This window comes from Pseudopodoces humilis, chromosome 4 (genome assembly GCF_049639895.1).
Source record: "Pseudopodoces humilis isolate 2021_Gansu_Grassland_sample_001 chromosome 4, ASM4963989v1, whole genome shotgun sequence".
NCBI lineage: Eukaryota > Metazoa > Chordata > Aves > Passeriformes > Paridae > Pseudopodoces > Pseudopodoces humilis.
In genome coordinates, this window is record NC_142203.1 from 44,158,723 (window position 1) to 44,178,961 (window position 20,239).

Sequence of the window (20,239 nt, forward strand, 5' to 3'; positions counted from 1 at the left end):
CTTTTTCTGAAACATTCATGTTTGGGCCTTCTACCTAATCACACCTGGTCTCTACAGACATCTGTCTCTTACAAAATGTGCTTATAGGAACAAAGACATATAAACTGCCATACCCCCTGGGTAAAGGTGTCATCAGTGACACTGAAGAAATCTGGGTGTTAGCTCCAGAAAAGGTCAGTGGACTTCATTGTAAAACTTTGTATTAGTGAAATCTATCTTTGCCTTAGTGTGATTTGTTTTGCTCTGATAATGCCTAGCTACTCTAAAGCGGGTACACCTGGTTCGGGCAGCAACCAGCCTCAGCCAGGTGGATACACAGCCCCACTGGTTTCTTAAGTATCCTTTTTCTCATTAGGACATCTTTTTTCTTTGACAACCTCAAGTGACAAAGCAACTTCTTAGGTGATGCTTGCTTGAATTCACTTTCACAAACTTGGTAAGAAACTAGCCTAGAGGAAAAGGAGCTGGTGATAAAATGGCTTTAGGGAATCCCTGTCATGCCTTCTGGGCTCTGCTTAACCATCTTTTAGCAAAGCCACACAAGAGGACCAAAAGATTTAGATTGCACAAATATAAGCTTGCTGCTTATTGAGTGGCTGCAGATAGACTCCCATTGAATTTCAGGGCAATCAGTGCAAAAAAGGATTGGTCTTTTTTGTGGTTTTCTTTCTTTTCTTATACAAGAAAAATCTGGCTATCTCATCTTACTATTTTTACTAGTAATCTTCTGAGGAAGAACACACAGGAAGTGCGCTCCTTATTAATATGACAAAGAATGTCTTTACTGAGCAGTGCCAGTGAACCAGCACAGATTGAACAGAGTGGGTGTGGAGTCTCTCTCACTGGGTAAATCCAAGAATCATCTGAACATGATCCTGTGCCATGTGTTCTGGGATGGTCCTGCTTAAGCAGGGAGGTTGGACCAGATGACCTACTGTGGCCCCTTCCAACCTGACCCATTCTGTGATTCTGTGGGGCAGCAGAGGTGAGACTTTCACACAGGGCCAAAGGACATTGTTAACTAGAACAAAATCACTCATTACATTTTACAAGCTGCCATAAATGCAAGTAAGCTTTTTATTAGGGAGAAAATTTAAAAAAAAAACCATAAAAATAGTTCATCTAATTGTGATGACAATAATTTTCATGCAGAAAAAATTTTTTCCATCTCACTAACACTTAAGAGACGTATATTGATCATGGGGATGGTATCATGGACAAATTGTTTTCTTATACCTGGTAACACTTTATGAGGCAAAATACATACTGAGGGGAAGAAACAACCATTTGAAATCAGTTTTTGCTATGTGAAAGTGTGAAATAGGGGTGAATGTACAGTACATTCTTAGAGAGAGTTTTAATTATACAGGATAAATGACACTGTGAGAAATAGCAACAGAATATTTTCCTATTTTATTTTACTCATTTAGAGCTCAGTCTCCTTTAAAATTAAAGCCAACTGACCTTGCAGGACAAGGATCCAGATTACACTCTTGAAGTTTAGGCTTTGGCTTGATATTTTCAGGATAATAGTGACAGTATTGATCTGCTACTACCCGATTGCTTCTCAGATCAAAGCACTCAGCAGATGTCAGCTGATAACCTGCGATACACAGAGGAATAAATAATATGAGATGTGATGTTCTTCCTGTCTGGCTCTGAAATGTATCTAAGTTCTGGTTTGGAAAAAGAAAACTAATTTTAGCTTGCTTCAGTGCCTTTGGACATAACAGCTGTTATTTTACAGGCCAGATTGAAAACAGCAATGTAAATCACATATAGTAGGAAACAAAAGATAACCAGTATGGTCAAACAAAAATTCAGAAGTCTAGAAAAAAACAAAGAAAAAACAAAGGCTGAGGTTTCTTAGTCACCAAGAATTGTGTCCTTAGTTTCAGCATAGAGAATAAACTTGCTGGTAGGAACAGGGATGAACGGAGACATCTTGTTTTACCAAAACCAGGCCCAAATCCCATCAACCCTTATGTTTGACAGCTGTATCATTAAATGCAGATATGGAGCTGTCAAGATGTACTTTATCTACAGAGTCTGCCACAATGCTGAAAATCTACAGACTACTACCACATTGCTAAATCCTTCCCTTCATTTAGTTGTAACTATTTAAATTTTCAGATTTTGCCCATTTTTAAGGTCGAAAACTCAGGACAGCAGCTGGGACAGGTCATGTATGCAGATGACAGCTTCTGAAACACAGTGATAATTCATTACCTCCACCACAGGATGCTGAACAAGGGAAAAAATCAGTTTCCCTCCATCTATGAATGATAGGCTGGTAGAAGATGAACTGGACTGAACTGTCAGCAGCACCAGCATAATGGATCTGAAAAAGAGGTTATATCAAAGAGTGAACCTAACAGAAATGCTGGGAAGTAGTATTCCACCACAAGCATCTTGCAGATTGGAGACACCTTGAAGCTTCATGAAATATCAGACATATTTTGCAATATGGAAACTAAATACAAAAAGCATTGATTGGTGGTAAAATCTTGGGTTCAAAACACAATCAAATAAATTTCTGGGCATAACCAATCACCATTTTGAGACCACATTCTGAAATAATGACTGCATGGCAAATGTATGATTAGTGCTACTGAATAATCTTATACGGACAGAGAACAGGGATAGATGTTTAATGAATCAGAAGATCGCCTTCCCCCATCTACTGTCCCTGACACATGGACATAGATTTTAGATCTTTAATATTTCCCAAAAAACATTCTCTTGCCAGTTATAATACTCTTGATAGAACAGAGTAAAATATGGGAGGCTGTACTATGAAAAATAATAAACAGTATAAAAACTTTAATTCACCTTTCTTGAGGTGAGGTCTTTATTTCATTCTCCTTTCTGGCACTGTCATTATTATGAAGTTTGTTCTTCTGCTTAATTTATTTTGCTTGTAAAAATGATTTTTTCAGACATAGGCATGGAATCCAGGCTGGGGCTAAGTGCATATCTGCAAAACTGTCATTAGAGCCTACGAGCCACCTGAGTTTAAAAGCTGGCATGCTTTCAGTACTACACTTTCAGGTGTGCTGAATGGATGTCTCACATAAACAAGAGTTTGTAGTGCAAGGATTGCAATACAAGAGACCTTCACACTGGTAAAGCAGCACTACTTGCACCCAGCCCAGTAAAAAAATCCTTCCTGCTTGATATCTGTGCTGATTAATACCTTTATGAGGACTTCAAAATCTCAGCAAGTTAACCTTTGTCCTTATCTCTATGCCTCTTCATGAACAGCTGGCAAGGGAAGAGCAAAAATCTGCTAATAAAAACCTCTCCTATTTGATTATTTGTCCTAGGACACAGTGTTTCAGTGCTGCTTGAGCATCTTTGCATCAGTGGCATGATACCATCACAGTAGAGAAAACTGCCAAATCACAACTAGAAAATATGGACCCTTCTCCAAGGCACTACTGCTGCTCTCAGGAGCAATCCTCCCCCCTATTTTTTCAGACAGCTTAAACTGTTTAACCACTGCCTCCTTTTCCTTTTTTTTCTTTCATGCTTCAAATGAGTATCCTAGTTTTGGAAACACCATTTTTCCCTTATTATTCTCTTTTTCCAAACACCAAGAGATACTGTCAAAGAATGGCAAAACAGAAGCAAAAATAGGACAAATTGAGATGAACTTTGGTAACTTGGGTTGTTTGTTTTCCCCTGCAGATGGACAGCAGGAACATGATTACAAATCAAGAAATATCTTGAAGAGCAGGAGGAGGGCAAGAATATTGATGTGTATATGAGGTCTGGTCCACTGAGACTAAAGCTGCCCTTTTCTAATTAAACAGTGATGTCAATTCACAAAAGGAAAAAACCCAAACCAGCTGTAGCAATACAACGGCTTCAGCAAATGGGAGGCCTTTTGCACAGATCAATATTGTTTGAATGTGTATGTCAGAAACAGGACACCTAATTCCTTGTGTGGGGATGGTGCATTAATTACACACTTCAGAAGGGTCTTTCTGGGCTCATGAAAGCCTCAGGCACTCCTGGGAAAAATGTTCTGTTGTGCTGGAAGCCATCTGGGGAAGTCTCTGATCTCAATGTGCAGGAAAGGCATTCTCTGGGGAGAATTCTGCTTTTACTCTCTGTTTTTTAAGGATCATCAGTGATTCCTGAACTCAGACCTACTCAGCAGTACAGTTCTGCAGTGTATCTTGAAGAACAGACCAAAAGCTCATACAGGGGCTACTATAAAAGGAAGGGGAGACAAAAGGAGTTTACATTGGAAAAAAAAAAAATCAGGAAGAAAGAAGAGTTCCTGTCTCTGCAGACTATTCCTTCATGTCTGGAGTTATCTGTCTGCTTTGACACAGAGAAAAGACAGATGTACCATCTTTTCCAGCTTAATGTGGAAGTCACTCATATAGCCGTGATATATGGCTTTCTCATAGGTGGGAAAGAATAACAATGAGCCACAGTCATAAGCTCAAATGATACAAAACAAGGAAATAAAAGAAGCATACATAGTATTATGTATTTTTGAGGACTATTGTAAGCAGAAGAGGAACAATAAACGGTGATTCCACATAGTAAAAACTTCTTGATTTTGTTTGACTGTTTGTTAAAGCTAAGATCTTTATCCAGTAAAAAACATTACTGACTTGAAGACATCACTTGAGCCCTGAAAAATGCAGGGTGAGACTTGATAGCTAAATACTGTAAGAAATGTTGTGGTTTGACTGCACAGGGCCAACTCCTACACATTGAAATATTCAGCTCAAAAATATGATGACATTTTTTACCCTTGCAGTATTAGCAACACCCTTGTAGCTACGAGACATGCCGAAGATCCAAACAGAGATGGCCATCACCTGAGAACCTTAAGCTAGTCCTCCAACTAACAATGGGTTTTGCACACACTTAGGTAACTGAACTAGAAAAAATGGAAACCGATACTTGCAAATAAAATCCTATCTATATTTATTAATAGATGAAGTCAGAAGTACACAGATCTTGCAGAGCATTCATCCCTGCATTTGTGCATGGCAACTCCCTAGATACCATCCTTTCTTTCTTTAACTTTCAGGGGAATTTAGAGCATTCCTAACATCAGAGCAGCTCTTACCACTTTCATAGAATCATAGAATGAACTAGGTTGGAAAACACCTTTGAGATCAGCAAGTCCAAACTATGACCTAAAACCTCCTCATCAACTAAATCATGGCACTGAGTGCCACATCCAGTCTTTTTTTAAATACCTCCACAAGCAGTAACTCCATCACCACCCTGGGTGGACAATTCCAGTGCACAATCACTCTTTCAGTGAAGAATTTTTTCCTAATGTCTAGCCTAAATTTCCCCTGGTGCAGCTTAAGACTGTGTCCTCTCATTCTGTCACAACTTGCCTGTCAGAAGAGGCTGACCCCCACCTGGCTACACCCTCCTTTCACGCAGCCCCAGGTCTCTCAGCTGGTCTTCATAGGTGTGGCCTCACCAGTGCCCAGTACAGGGGAAGAATGACCTCCTTGCTCCTGCTGGCCACACTATTCCTTATAAAGGCCAGGATGCTGCTAGCCTTCTTGGCTACCAGGGCACACTTCTGGCTCATGTTCAGCCAGCTGTTGATCCTAAAGAATAACACCAGTCATCTGTGGAACTAGTTAAAACTAGAGTCCTCAGAATATCCACTATCTAGCTGACAGTCACTATCAATAGAGACATCTTTTTTCTCTTTTGAAAGACCTTGTAAAAAATAATCTCTTTTAGACTGTTTTTACACTGATTTTGTTAAAGCCTGCCTAGGATGGTGTAAGAGAAGCACAAACTGTTGCTCAGGTGAAGTTTGGACAAAAGGTGAAGTTTGACAAAATGCAGGTTTGGTTTGGAGATGTCACAGAAAGTCAAATGAAAACAAGAAAATAAAAACTTGAACACAAAAGGTGTGTAATATTTTTGAGATATTCTGATCTGCTCTATGAACAAGAGACTGCAACACATGACTTTACCTTTGCACTTTGTTGGCTTTTCCTATAGCTCCAAAATTTGATTAGTTCACATAAAACTGAAGAAGTAAAGTTCCAAAAAGACCAATCATTTCTTGCTTGATTTTGGCAATTTATGCATGAACCATTTCTTTTTGTTCACTGAAGAACATACGGCCTGACCTACAAAACCGCAGTAGTTTACTTGGACAGTTTCAAAATTTAATCAGCTCTTTATAACCAGCAGTCATAACCAAGTGATTATTAATGTTACTTGTAGAGCTAAGCCATGAAAAGTGTATTCAATAAAATGTTCTCATTTTATGCAGATGGGGGGAGGTGAAGAGGAAAGACACCATTTCTTTCTTGTGTGTATGTGTTCCAAAATGGGAAGCAAAAGGGAATTATTTTGTACCTCAGAATCACAGTATCATGAAGGTTTGAAAGACTTCCTAGATCATGAATTACATTTGACCAAACACCACCATGTCAATGAAACCATAGCACTAAGTATCATGTTCAGTTCTTTCTAGACTATTTCCAGGGATGATGTGTCCACCACCTCTCTGGGCAGATGATTTCAATGCATGACCACCCTCCCAATGAAGTTCTTGCAGTTCAACCTGGACCTCCCTTGGCACAGCTTAAGGCTGTCCTCTTGTCTTGTCAGTGGTTGCCTGGGAGAAGAGACTGACCCTCACCTGCCTACAACTGTCAGGCAGTCATAGAGAGTGATAAGGTCACCCCTGAGCCTCCTCCTCTCCAGACTAAACACCCCCTGCTCCCTCAGCCACTCTTCATAGGACTTACTCTCTAGGCCCTTCACCAGTTTTGTTGTCCTCCTCTGGAAGTGCTCCAGCAAATTTTGTCTTACACAATTTGATCTGGTCTACTGCAAACCAGCTCCATGCCACCATGCCTGTTAGAAAAGTTTTAATGGGTTCTCCCGTATTATTATTCTGATTCTGAATGCTTTCTGCAAGTTCCAAATATGAAATCATTAGATTGATATTTATGAAAGTAACTAATGAGAAATCTGATAAATATAATTTTGTGCTTCTCATGTCAGTATAAAAAAATATTCTACCTAGAGCGCGTCAATATTGCTGGTTGTATGTAGTGATATTTTGCACTGAAAAATAAGGAGTATGTACAAGAGATTTGTTGCTGCTAATAATTTGTTCTTAAAGGAAATAGAATATAAACTAAAAGGTAAATAATAAACTTTAACATTATAAACATAGCAAACATAACATAATAAACATAAAATGTAAATAATGAGAGATACTGAAGGCTTTCATGCATATGTTTTAAGACAGGACTACACCTGTAAGGCCTCTGAGTTTGATTTGTCATTCTTTGGAATGCTGAAAGGACCTCTACCCTCAAGGTCCAGAGAACAGGTCTACTGTCCACTTCCACATTCATGTCCCTTGATTGTGATTGTCCTGTGTTGGATCAACTTGACTTTAGGGCTGTGTTTTATGAAAGTCAGCTCCATCTGTTGCTTGTCAATATCAGCCAGAAAAATCTCTCTGAAATTACCTTATCACTCATTTACATATTTTACGAAGTATTTCTGAATTGAACTTGCTCAGCCTGTCCCAGTCTTGGATTAAACAGTATTCCTTTAGGTGATGAGTGCATTAAAAAGCCTTTAGATTAGTTCTCTCACAAAGCCAAAATAGAAAACTAGAAGGTTCAAATATTTTTCCTGTTCCATTATTCTGCCCAAAAGAAGAAAAAAAAGAGAAAATCACTGCAGTGGATTGGCTAGTATAGCTGGCAGTAACGGAACGTGCAGTAGCAGCTATAACAATTAACCACCTATAGAGAATCCACAAATAAGTACAACAAATACGGCTGTTTCTCAAATGAGAAGACCAAAATCGTTCCATGGAACCAAAGGCAACCACAAATACACCAAAACCAGATGTACTGTATCTCTGTTGTGATACCAACATCCCAGCCATTGTGGAAAGACCATTTCACCACCATCAACATGCTTCCACGGTAGGAGAATTCACCTTTAAAGAAGCCACCTTAATAGTCACTGCAGAATATTTACTAACCATAATTTATTAATGGTAATATCTAAGAAATCAGTGTAAAAAGAGGATGCAATTGTGAACAGATACTGTATAAAAATAAAGTTAACAAATTGAAAGGGTGTTTTTTTGCCACACATAAAAATTGTTAAAATGGTGAAAACTGAACAAGGTTGGCACAAAGTCTTCATAGTACTAAAAAGTGACTGATTTTTGAGTCACTTACAGAATAAGAAAAGAAAAAATTACAAATAGCATTTTGTCAGAGAATAGAAAATTACATATCTAAGAAACTGTCTCTTCTGCCTTAAGACCTGCCATTTCAGAGCAGCAGTATTTTAAAAAAGTATGTAAAATTAATGGTAACATCTTTAGATCCAAAGAGCATCCACCCAGTAGTTTCAAATGATGTGATGGTTGAGCAGAGGAATCACAAATCGAAACCAAATATGATCATATTCAGTCTGCTTACATGCATAAACTACAGATTAAAACACATAAATATAGGCAGAAATTGGTAACAGTTTTCAGAAGGTGCTTCATGACTAATGAGCAAAATTTCAGTCCAGTATCTTCTAGCTCAGTTATTGGGTGAGTAGATCAAATGTAAAAATTGAACAGAATTTCAAGAGTACCCTGAGAAAAGTAATTTTTTTAAGCATTCTGGTCTGCTTTGTGAAAAAAAATAGTTTTATTATTCTAGTTTTTTTTCCTAGGTCCCTCATCAGAGGTCCTAGACAGATCCTCCTAGGAAATCCTTCCATGAACTGATGACTGGGTAACAAATAATGGTCCAATAATGTGCTTTTGCAATGGATGAAGGACTGTGGAATCCCTCAGGGATATGTGCTACAGCATGAGCTGTTAGGCAAATGCACAGATGAGCAAGATAAAGGGCCAACCATGAGCTAACCAAGTTTGCTAATGAAAAAGCTTATGAGTGGTGCATTGAAACCATCTGTGAAAGCACTCAAATTTTTGATGGACTAAAATTTGAGTTCTGTAAAAAAAAAAAAAAAAGCCTGTGGGAAGCTGAAATTAATTATATATGCTATCTGCATACAAAACTGATGTCCACATTAGCTTTTACTATTCAAAATGGTTATAGGGTTGTTTTAGACTTTCCTCAGAAAATATCAGCTCATTGTGAAGCATCAGTTAAAATCATCAGTAGAATTTTGTGAAAGGAAGAAAAAAGGAGAGATAAGTACACAGCCAGGTAAAATCTATTTATCCTGATTATTATGTGTACAGAATCATAAAACTATTAAGGTTGGAAAAGACCGCTAAAATCATCCAGTCCAACGACTAACTTGATGCTGACAAGTTCACCACTATTCCATCATCTCAAAGTATCACATCTACTCAGTTTTTGAACACTTCCAGGGTTAGTAATTCTACTGCTTGCCTGGGCAGCCTGTTTGAATGCTTAATCAGCCTTTTGGTGATTAAATTTTTTCTAGTATTCAATCTAAAGCTCCTCTGGCACAATTTTAGGCCATTTCTTTTATTCTATTACTTGTTACCTAGGAGAAGATACTGACACCCATCTCATTACAAGTTCCTTTCATGTAATTGTAGAGTGTAAGTTCACTCTTTTTCAACATATATATTTATGTACAGTTACCTATTTATAAAAAATAGATATTAAAAATTTTATTACATTTTATTAAACTATGGATCTATTTATAGGAAATTTATTCTTTCAAAATATATATCTATGTAATTAAGAGCTAGTCACAAATTGTATGTTTATGTGTATTTTTAAAAATTATGACTGTATAATCAGAGTGAAACCAGGAAAAGAACAGAGAATGGAAATAAGGATAAACTTTTTATGGATTATCTTTGATAAAAAAGGTAAGTAGAGTAAGACATAGGAAGGGCACCGATCTGTTGGAGTGAGTCTAGAGGAGGTACATGAAGATGACCAGTGGGCTGGAACACCTTTCTTATGAGAAAAAGCTAAGACTGATGCCTAAAGAATTTTGTCTTTTTTCTTTATATATTCTTTGTATTCTTTACACACATACTTGTAGTTTTGTAGCTTATTATTGCAGTTTAGCTTCAGTGTCTTCCGAAGCAGAAAGACAAAGCCTCCACCCTATCTTGGCTCTTTCTGGGAACCAAGGCTAAAAACCAGTTCTTTGAGACACATTTTCATCAACAAAGTTCAGGCCTATTGGAGGGGGGAGGATTTACAAGGGGCTTGGAGTAGGGGATGAATTGCTTCACCACTTGTGCTCCTAATTTGTGATGTTTGTCAAATACGCTTATTTGCTAAACCTATAAATCTGTATTCACCTTGTGTGGGTGGGCTTTTGTGGATATTTTCCATATTTACCCCTAAAGACCTCCAATAAAGACCAGCCTTCATATTATCTCCTGTACTAATATTATCATGAAAGTGTGTGTTGTTTCATTTTTAGGTTCTTAAGGCATCAAGACAGTAGGGGTAGTTCAGCCTGGGAAATTTACTCCAAATACACCTTACAGCAGCCATTCAGTACCTAAAGGAGGCTACAAGAGAGCTAGAGAGAGGCTTTTGACAAGGGCATGTAGTGACAGGATGAAGGATAATTGTTTTAATCTGGAAAAGGGTAGATTTAGTTTAGATATTAGGAAGAAATTATTTTATGTATGGTTGGACACTGTAAAGTATTGTCCAGAGAGATTGTGGATGCTCCATCCTTGGAAATGTTTAAGACCAGGCTATATATAGCTTTGAGTAAGTTGATCTAGTAGAAGTTATCTCTAGCCATGACAGCAGAGTTGGAACTAGAGAATCCTTGAAGCTTCTTATAACCCAAACAATCATTTGAGTCTATTTTGACACTAGGAAATAGGCAAATGATGATGAGATTTATCAAATGCAGAAGTAAAGGAGAAAGGAGCTAGACAGTAGTAATAATGTCCTATTTCTCAGGGTGGGAAAACCAGAAGGAATCAGTGAAAATATTGCATCAAGGTTTGAACAATGAGATGCATTTCTTATTTTACACAGTGTATCATTCATTATAGAAATCTTTGCATGGCCTAAAGATGAAATGTATTGATTAGGAGAATGATCATGTTCTACATATTATTAATTAAAGTAATTTACATTGAACAGAACAAAAAGATATGAAATAAAAACTGTACATTTTTTTGAAAAGGTCTAGTTCATGGTTTTCCATACATTTCACCTTGTTTGCCAAAATAGGAATGACTTGGTTTGAAAACACAGATGTCTGCTAGGGAAGGTAGGAGCCTCCCTTGAAATGGAAAATGTAAACCCCCTCCTTCCAAATTATTATAATTTTGAAATTAAGGGGCTCTCAGGCAAAAATATGGGATATAACATTTCATATAAATATATGGGAATAACATTTCTTTACTAGTGTATAATTAAAAAAAAAACCCAACAAAATACAACTAAATAGGAAAATTAAAATAAAATACAGTAGTACAAAAACCACTGTCAGAGTCAGAATACAACCTGACACCCTGTTGGTCAGGGTGTTGTTAGCAGTCTGATTAAATGGTGGCTGCAGCCCTCCTGGAGTGACAGATGGGGTTCTGTTGAAGTAGTGATCCTGTAGAAGGGTGTAATTTTCCTCTGAAGGTCCAGTGATGGTGTAGAACAATCTGATCTTCCTCTGGGAATCCAGTGGAAAAAGGCTGACTGTCATGTTCTAGTCTCAGATTATATCCAGGTAGGAATGCTTGGCTCCTCCCCCTGGGTGGAGCATCTCAGAATGGGATGATGTAATTTTATCAGCCATGCAGTGAGACTCAATGGCCCATTAACAGGAGATATCCCCCTGAAGGGAGGAGGGGTTGTGGAAGAGATAAAGATCACTGCCCCACCTGGTTCTAACAGCTGATTATAGAATTCACAGTTTTGGTTACATCTTGCATTGCAAACTAACACAAGGACAAAAAAGAATTTTCTTGACCTTATCGAAAGATCTAGTCAAGATAATTAATGATTGCATCTCTTTTCAGGTGGGTCATTACTTGTGAGTTTGACCAATAAATTATTACAAAAATGGTGTGTTTTTTAGATATCAGGAAATTAGATTGGGTGATTTTTATTACTATTACTAGGAAAAGAAGTATTGAATGCAAACATAGGTGATAAAAGTCATTGATACAGACATGCTTCCAGCTAAATCCAATGTGCAGTGTGCCACCATGATGTCAGGAAGACAAGTATCTCAAGACGTACTGTTGCTTTACAACAAATTGACAATATTCCATTGATCTCTTCTAGATGAAGCAAAGTCTTCCAGTGAGTTGACCTTGCTTGCACAAAAGCTGAATCAGACAAACGAAACTTTAAGTGTTATTATTTCTGTGCACTCAGCATTAATTCTATTTTATCTGTTTCCAGGAGTACTACCTTAACCCCAAGCTGTCAGTGCTTCCAAGATTCTTCACCACTTCCCACCTGATAGGAAGCTTTCTCCTAAATATGAGTTATAATCTGTTTGGAAACTTCTGCCAGTATCAGAACTAAATTGCACAGAAGAACCTTACTGTCTTCACTCCAAGTCCTAATATGATAATACCTCAAATATCCAACAATATGTGAACCATAAACGGTAGTTCTTTGCTGCTAGAGCAAATTTGCATCATTTGGCTACTGCCTAAAAGCAAGTACTGAAATAATTTATTTCATGCCACAGAGTAAATCACTGTGTGCGCCTTGTTCAAAGTAACATTTAATCCAACCCTGGTCCTAGACTGACAAGGCCCATCAACCTTTCTGCCAGCTGGCTGCCTGTACTTATCTCCTGCATGCCCTTGCAAGTCCCAGGAAGTCTAGACTAAGTCCCAACCTTATTTTCTTTTGCTAACCTGGACTGTTATCAAATGTATTTATCTCATCAGCACTTTCTGCCAGTGCTAGATTGCAGCGGATCCAACAGTTGTCTGGCTAGCTCTAGAGTTCTGTGTAATTCAGCATCCACTTTTGAGATTCCTTTTATGACTTTTTGGACAATTGGTAGCCAAAACCCTAATTTCAGCAATAACTCTGCCCAAGTGAACCCAGTTCACACAATTTCTAAATCAGCCAGCAGCATACCCCAGCCACCAGAACAAAAAGAAAGCGCCAGACAGTCTCTCCTGGCAGTAGCCCTTAGCCAAGGCTTGTCAGCCCTAGCATTACAAAAAGAACATCAATACAATGCAATCCTAATCCAAACACCTCTAAAAGTCTCCAGACAAACACTTGTGCAATCCAACTTTATGCATCCCTCATGCAAGGGGCTTGGTCTGGGCAGGCACTACGAAAGAACCCTCATCGATACCAGGGATTTAAAACCAACATAAACATAGTCTAATCTAGATCTAGGCCTACAATTTCTCCTCCAAACCAAACCCAAGCCTAGATAATAATAACCTTCACTAAAGCTTGTTTTTGGTCTAGACCACTGGTCTTTGCTGGCTCACACCTCAGCCATAGGGTTAGGGCCTTAGCTGAGCAACAATCAGCCTGTGAAGTAGCCCCTAACAGACTGTGCTTTCCCAGCCTCACTCTTCACTGGCAGTCCCTTCTGGCGGTTCCCATAAGTCTGCCACTAATGTATTTCATATTTACAGTCATCTGGTGATGACTCTTCTCATTATATGGTCATCTGCAGACCCCATTGGACAGTACTGCTTCATCCTGTTCAAAAGAGAGCAGATGCATGACATAAACTGAGTACCCCAAGATACTTCTCAGCAGAGGAGATGTTTTAGCACAGACAAGTGAACAAACATGATACTTGCAACAGAGCAGGTCAGGGGCAGCTCTGCCATAAAGGGCATGTCCTCCTGTGTGATATTACTACTCTTATTTCTAGACCATAGAAAGAGACAGATTTCCAAATGGAAATGGACCTTCATTTCTTCAGCATTATATCAAACATGACACATTTTTCTTACAGGAAAGAGGCATTTCTATTCATGTGAACCAGAATTTTGTTCCGAAAACATCAAAACAGAGAAATCATCAGAACTTAGGAAAAGCAGTTCCAGTGGGACTTAAGTTCACTGGCATATTTTTTAGGTATTTTGCCTTTCAAAAGTTGGAGTTTACAGTGGAGACTTAAAATTCTCAAATGATCAATATAAAAAATAAGAACATGAAAAATTTTGCTCCTTCTTGAGTTTTGTGATATCACCTTTTTCTTTTAAATACAGCTGTTTTACACAAATATTTTCACTATTTACACCTCTTGTGAAAAGACTGCCAGGAGCTTTGCACATGAGGAATGTAGCATTGTCTATTACACAGTAAAGAAATTACACAGTAATTATACAACTCAGCTCATCCAGGAACAGCATGAGGTTTCTTCTTGCAATTTTAAAGCACTCTGGGTTACCAATAAAGAAAGTTAAGTGTCAACTGACACTTAGTTTCTACTTCTGAATTTTATCCAGGTGTCTAACTAGACCTGTCTGAATAAGAGCATTCAGGGTCAAGTGAAAAGGATTACAAGAATAATTCTGGAGACGATGATTCTAAAATGATTTCTGCCACTGATCCATTTAAATCTCTTTGCATAAAAATCTGCCCAGGAAAATAAATCCTGACACCCAAAGGGATCCCACTTCATAAGGAAAGCTTACTAACACCACTGAGAAATATTTAATCTGATTTTTTTAAAGAGAAGTACTTTACCTTCAAAACCTGAAGGCAAAATCATCATGAATAAAAGAAGTATGAAAAGAATTTCCAAGTCTAACATAACTGAGAGGTAGCAATTGGGATTTCATGCATCTGTACACACATCTGTGCATGCTTATATCTGGTGAAATCTAACAAAATAAATATCCAGAAGAAAAAAACCCAACTTGTTAGAGAAATAATTTAATAGTGTAGAATAATATCTGTGTTGCATGAAGTAATAGCTGAAGTATCTTCTAAAGCTGTTGATTAAAAAACTAACTGATTCAAGAGAAGAGAATTTTTTAGTGCCTAATCCAATGCAAAATTTAATTCTAACCTTAGAAAAGATCCTACAAGCATGAATAGTTGATTGGGAGTTTTTGGTGTATTTTTCTATATCCACAAAAGACAACAGATTTAACACCTAATGAGTCATGTTACTCAAACTTTCAAAGGTGCAAACTCATAGCAGAACACAAAATAATTTCATCTCAATTCAGCAGCGTCTGTCCTGCCCACGCCTAGCCAACTTGTACACTCATATTGGTCGGACTGTCATAGTTTAAACATGGGTCTCCTTTGATTGAACCAGCCCTTCTTACCTTGCTTTGATATAGAAGAAGCACTAAGGGATAAAGATATTTTCCTGTCATAAATGACAACAGTGGAAATATAAGGAAAAGAGTACAACCCTCTTGTTACCTTTTCAGGGCAATAGGTCTACAAGATTAGTTGTTTACCACAAATATATTATAACTAGACTGCCAGAAATTCACAGATATCAGAAATAAAACAAAGTGAGAAATACTGTTTACATTGCACTGATGTTTGCCATCTCTGTATCATCTGTAAAGGAGGTAAATGAGTTTCAGATATTTTGAATTGAACAGTATCCATCTTAGTATGGCATTTTTGTTCTGACATTTAAAAAGGAAGGAACATATTCTTTAGTTCAGGCTTCTCCTTGTGAATGAGTTCTGAAAATTTCAATTTGCTTTTTCAGCTGCTAACATACCATGATGGGCAGGGGACAGTCTACAGGACTGTGCTACTTCCCAAGCTAACCCATTCCAGCCCAGCTCAGCTTAACCCAGGACAATCACTTGGACATTTTCCAGTTTACTGTTCAAACCGCTATCTGCCATTAGCTCAAGGTTAAAGCAAATGTCATCTACCTCTGGGGCTCATAATGAAAAATTTACATAGTCCTGGACATGATACAGGTTTTGCAGTTTTACAGCTGAAATCCTTCAGGTTCCTTGGACCTACTGGAAAAGGATTTATTTTATTGCAACTCCCAAATGTTCATTTTTGTATGTTTGTTTTCCCAGAGAATTGTGAATTGCTTCCAGCAATGTGTTTTATATTACCTGGAAGAATAGAAATGCTCTAATGGGAAGAAACAATTTTCCTCTTATTGCCAGTGAAAGAAAATGCAGAACTTGATGTCATGACTTCTTAAGCAAAGTTATCCCATTTATTTTAGAGCTTAGAGAATTTACTTTTCACTCTCTTACAGTCTTCTGCGCAACTACACTAGTATACACCCAACAAATTATGGGCCAAAAATATATCTTTTTACTTATCACAGACAAAGAAAACTGCATGTCATTGATTTATAAGTACCTCAGTAGTGCATATAGAAAGTAATCTGTCTTTTCTAGAAATGAGTTCATCTTTTCTTTTTAGGGGCACATATTGGCTATGCCTTTTTTTGACATAAATGCAGTCTCTCTCTCCTGAGGAGTTTTCAGTGAGGCTTTCATCAAATACACAACCATAAATAATTCCATCTAGAGTTCAAGATATAGCCTGGATTAGGCTTTGTGATAAACATCTAGTGGAAAATTAAGATCTAGAAAAATCTCTTTCGTCTTCCTAATACATCTTGTCTTATTTTACGTTGCTTTAAGATGTCAGTGACCAATGACCCTCACCTTGATAGTAAAGTCTGCAGTGAGAGGCCCAGATATTCTTAAGATCTCCTTGTCAGGAAACTTCTGGAAGTCAATGCTAGAATTTTCTACAAGGAAGGAGCCAGTGGTGCTGAGGCTGTTTTCACTCTTCACACCTTGGAGAGTCTTAGTTTCCAAATCTGACAAATAGAAAAAAATTGTCAGGAAACCAGAGCATAGCAATTTGAAGAGTGAGAAGAAAAAAAACCCCAGCACAAATTAGTAATATTGCAAGTCTTTTCCCATACTTATTCACATTTCCACACGGTCCTTTTCTTTTTTCTCTTCCATCTGCTTTTTGTCTTTGTTCAACCCATCAATTTCTAGCTCACATTCCCCTCCTCACCCACAGGTCATGTTTTTACTCTCTTTCAGACATACTAATCCATTCCTTGTTAGGCATATTTGCCGTTGCTTCACTCTCAGTAAGTCACGCTCCTGTGTGGAGTGTGACCTCAGACCTTGGCCCATGAGCATTGCTAAGTTGCTGTACCCTCCTTCAGTTCAAAGGTGGGTCACTAACCACATGTTGTTGTGGTAGACAATTAACTGAAAGCAGGATATCCAGGAAAGAAAGATCAGTAAGAGAGCAATTCCATTTCCTCTCCAGAAGCAGTCTGACCCATCCCAGTGGAGAAGAAGAGGAAACTGAGTGCTGAATCCTCCTGAGCTCTCCATCTGGCTCTCTGTATTCACAGTTCCCCAAAAGTGGTCATTAATTCAGATACTGTTTTGTAGTAGCTACTTCTGATTGTCATATTGAAAATAATGATAATTTCTTAAATAGAAGTCAACAGTCAGAAATTAGGTCTGTTTCATCATTCAGCTAGCCTCCCTACCAAGTCCAGATTGTGCTTTACAGGACATTCACCAGTAAGCTATTTCTGGTAGTTATTTAAAAATGACAGAGAAATTTATAATGAAAGATTGCAAAGCTGCAGGCTTTTCACATGTATGTATGAATATAGGTACAAAACCTGCAACACAGCGAGGCAGCTAAGACGTACTATTCATCTATGATGGAGATATATTTTCAAAGACAACAAAAAGAAAAAACCCATTTATTTGCATATATTAAGTTGCTAACTAGGGAACAAAAATGTAATTGCAGTAATTAGACTGCTTTTCATGTTGGATTAAGGGAATTAATTAATGAAGGAAGTTGCTGAGGCAGTACACTAAGAATTTGCACTGTAATGATGAATTTCTTGGTATTCAATGAGACCAGTCTCTTCCTTTGTGCTGCACTTGGCCATCTATTTGTTTTTGGACAAGGCTGCATGCATCAGGAATAAAGATGGTTTTAAGACTTGCATATATATAATCAGCCTCCTGCTGACTTCTCCCACAACCAAAGTTCACAGGGCAAAACACTCCCTCCCCCTGCAACTGGCTGTAGTTCATACATATATAAAATCCATTGATGGGTGAACAGAAAGATTCATGGAGACATCTGAAACAAGAAGGGGATATATTTGGACTTATTCATGTTTACACAGTGCAGTTAATCTAAATCTCAACTGGTGACTGAAGCAGACCTTGCTGATTAAAATCTTTTTGTCATGAAATATGATATGGCCTGAGTGAAGCTTTAGATCCATCTCTCAGCTAAAAATCTCATTTTTCTCTGAGCTGTCTTATAGCTCAATTTCTCTGAAACAATAACAAAAGTACGAAATTTTCTACCTTGGAAAAGAACATCTATATTGGAAAAGAAGACAGGAGAGAAAGGAAGAGTGCATGTCACGTATTGGGAAAGTAATATCAGCCATACTGGAGCAGCTCAGGAATACCCAAAGGGCCACTTAAAACTGAAGTACAGACAGCACTTGAACTTTTAACAAAAACATAATATATTTTTTCTTGGTTTATAACCTATAATTTGCAGGCCTTTATCCACAGCTTTAAATCTGAAGAACCCACTGCTTTCTCAACACAAGTAGGAAGCTACAGTACAGGACTAGTAAGCCAACCTTTATTTTGATACCCTGCATAATATTTTTGGGTGAAAGAAAATATAAAGACAGTGAAACAATTTGGTGTTTCACATCTTTGCTGTCACTCATGTTTGTACCTACACTGACAAACACAGAAGACATAAATGGTCTGTGCATAGAAAATTCCTGAAGACTTTTTGAAAAGGAGAAGGGTAGCCCGACTTACAATAATTTGTGCTACTGAGCAGTCAAGCAGTACAGTTTGGGTTTTTATTCTGACAGTAAGCTGTATTTACTAAGACTCTAATGTTCATTTGCTGCTGATGAAAAAGGAAGCAGCTTGTGAGCAGCTACTGCTCACAAGATGAGAGAGAGGGGTGCCAGGAATTTCTACTCATGAAATAAATGGATTTGCCTTCAGCTCTAGCAGAGTATTCTCAAATCCTGAGATTCCTCCCAGAAAAGAAGGATGTACAGCTGCTGGGATACACAGATGAAGCAGGAAAGTGTTATAGCTACCAAGTGATGGGCTAGCAGAACTCAGTGGTCTTAGCTCCTTGGAGCAGTTATCACTGCTAAAGAACAAGGTTTCATTTTTGTATGCGGTTTCGGGTCTTTAGAGTGTGATTTCGTGTGTGTATCTTGGGGAGAGAGAAAGATCATAACAGAAATGTGTTTAAGTCATGAGCAGCTTGATGGTTGAGCTGAGCTGCAGGGAAGCTTTTACTTTACTGTTCTCAATATTTCTTCAGTCAGTGGTACTTATTTTATTAATTCCAAACAAAAGCACCTGACATCAAGTAAACCAGCCAAAGCATAAGCAAACAGAAATTACTGAGAAATTATGGAGAGGAAAAGAACTCTGCACTGTTCGCCAAGGTCTGCTTCAAAAAGAGTGTACCACTAAGGTGACTGGGTCTGAGGAAAACTTCTGAGAGCAGGACCCATCTGTGTGTTGAAATCAGCGATTTGAGAGAGGAGAACCAGACACCACAGTGCAAACAGAGCACTGCAGGTTGCCAAGGCTCTCTTATATAAGTGTACACTAACTTCTTCTACTTACATAAATGATCGGGTCCTTTCAGCACGAAACGAACTTGTCGGCTTCCATAGGGAATAGCAACCACTGTATCATCCACTGTGGGAAGGCAAAAATGCATGGAGTAAATAAGTAAGGAAATTCCCATCTCTTTTCAAATAAGCATTGAAAGAGATTTACAAGGCAGTCAAAAGAAAAACCTTAAGACCACTTGAAAATGCCAAGAATTATTATTAAAAATCTGAAAAAAGAACTTGTTAAATGTAGTAAGAACCTTCTGCTTAGAAGAATCCAAACCTGCTGATTTTATTTATCCCCAACTCCTTCACAGCTATTTATGGTTTTCACAAATGATTAGTAAGTTTCTATTTCATCACAACTCCACTTAAAACTCTCAAGTATTTTGAATTGGTGTCTGTGGCGAAGTAGAGAAGTGTAAGCTTATTCTGATTAACCAGAATAACTTCCCCATCTTTCACTTGACTTTTCCCCCACTTAAGCCCCACAGCTTCTCCATGATCCTGTCCATGCTATGTGGTCTCCTACTGCTCTCAGCTATGTTATGCCTTTCACACCTCTTATTTTAATGACCATAAGTGCTATAATTCTGCTTCCCTTTCTACACTGCTAGCATAAAGCCCCTGGAAAAGCAGAAGCCCATTAGAC

At 38.0% G+C, this 20,239-nt stretch overlaps 1 protein-coding gene across 2 annotated transcripts in view; it reads right to left on the minus strand.

Annotated features, from left to right (window-relative positions):
• The window catches only part of ADAMTSL1 (ADAMTS like 1), a 178,788-nt gene that overhangs the window by 99,004 nt on the left and 59,545 nt on the right, over nt 1-20,239 (minus strand). For both annotated transcript variants that reach the window (XM_014252195.2, XM_088054554.1), the window contains exons 6-9: nt 19,598-19,672; nt 16,580-16,737; nt 2,230-2,341; nt 1,465-1,603 (exon numbers count right to left, since the gene is read on the minus strand). In XM_014252195.2, coding sequence (XP_014107670.1) covers nt 1,465-1,603; nt 2,230-2,341; nt 16,580-16,737; nt 19,598-19,672 — 484 coding nt within the window. The remainder of the gene's footprint in view (nt 1-1,464; nt 1,604-2,229; nt 2,342-16,579; nt 16,738-19,597; nt 19,673-20,239) is intronic.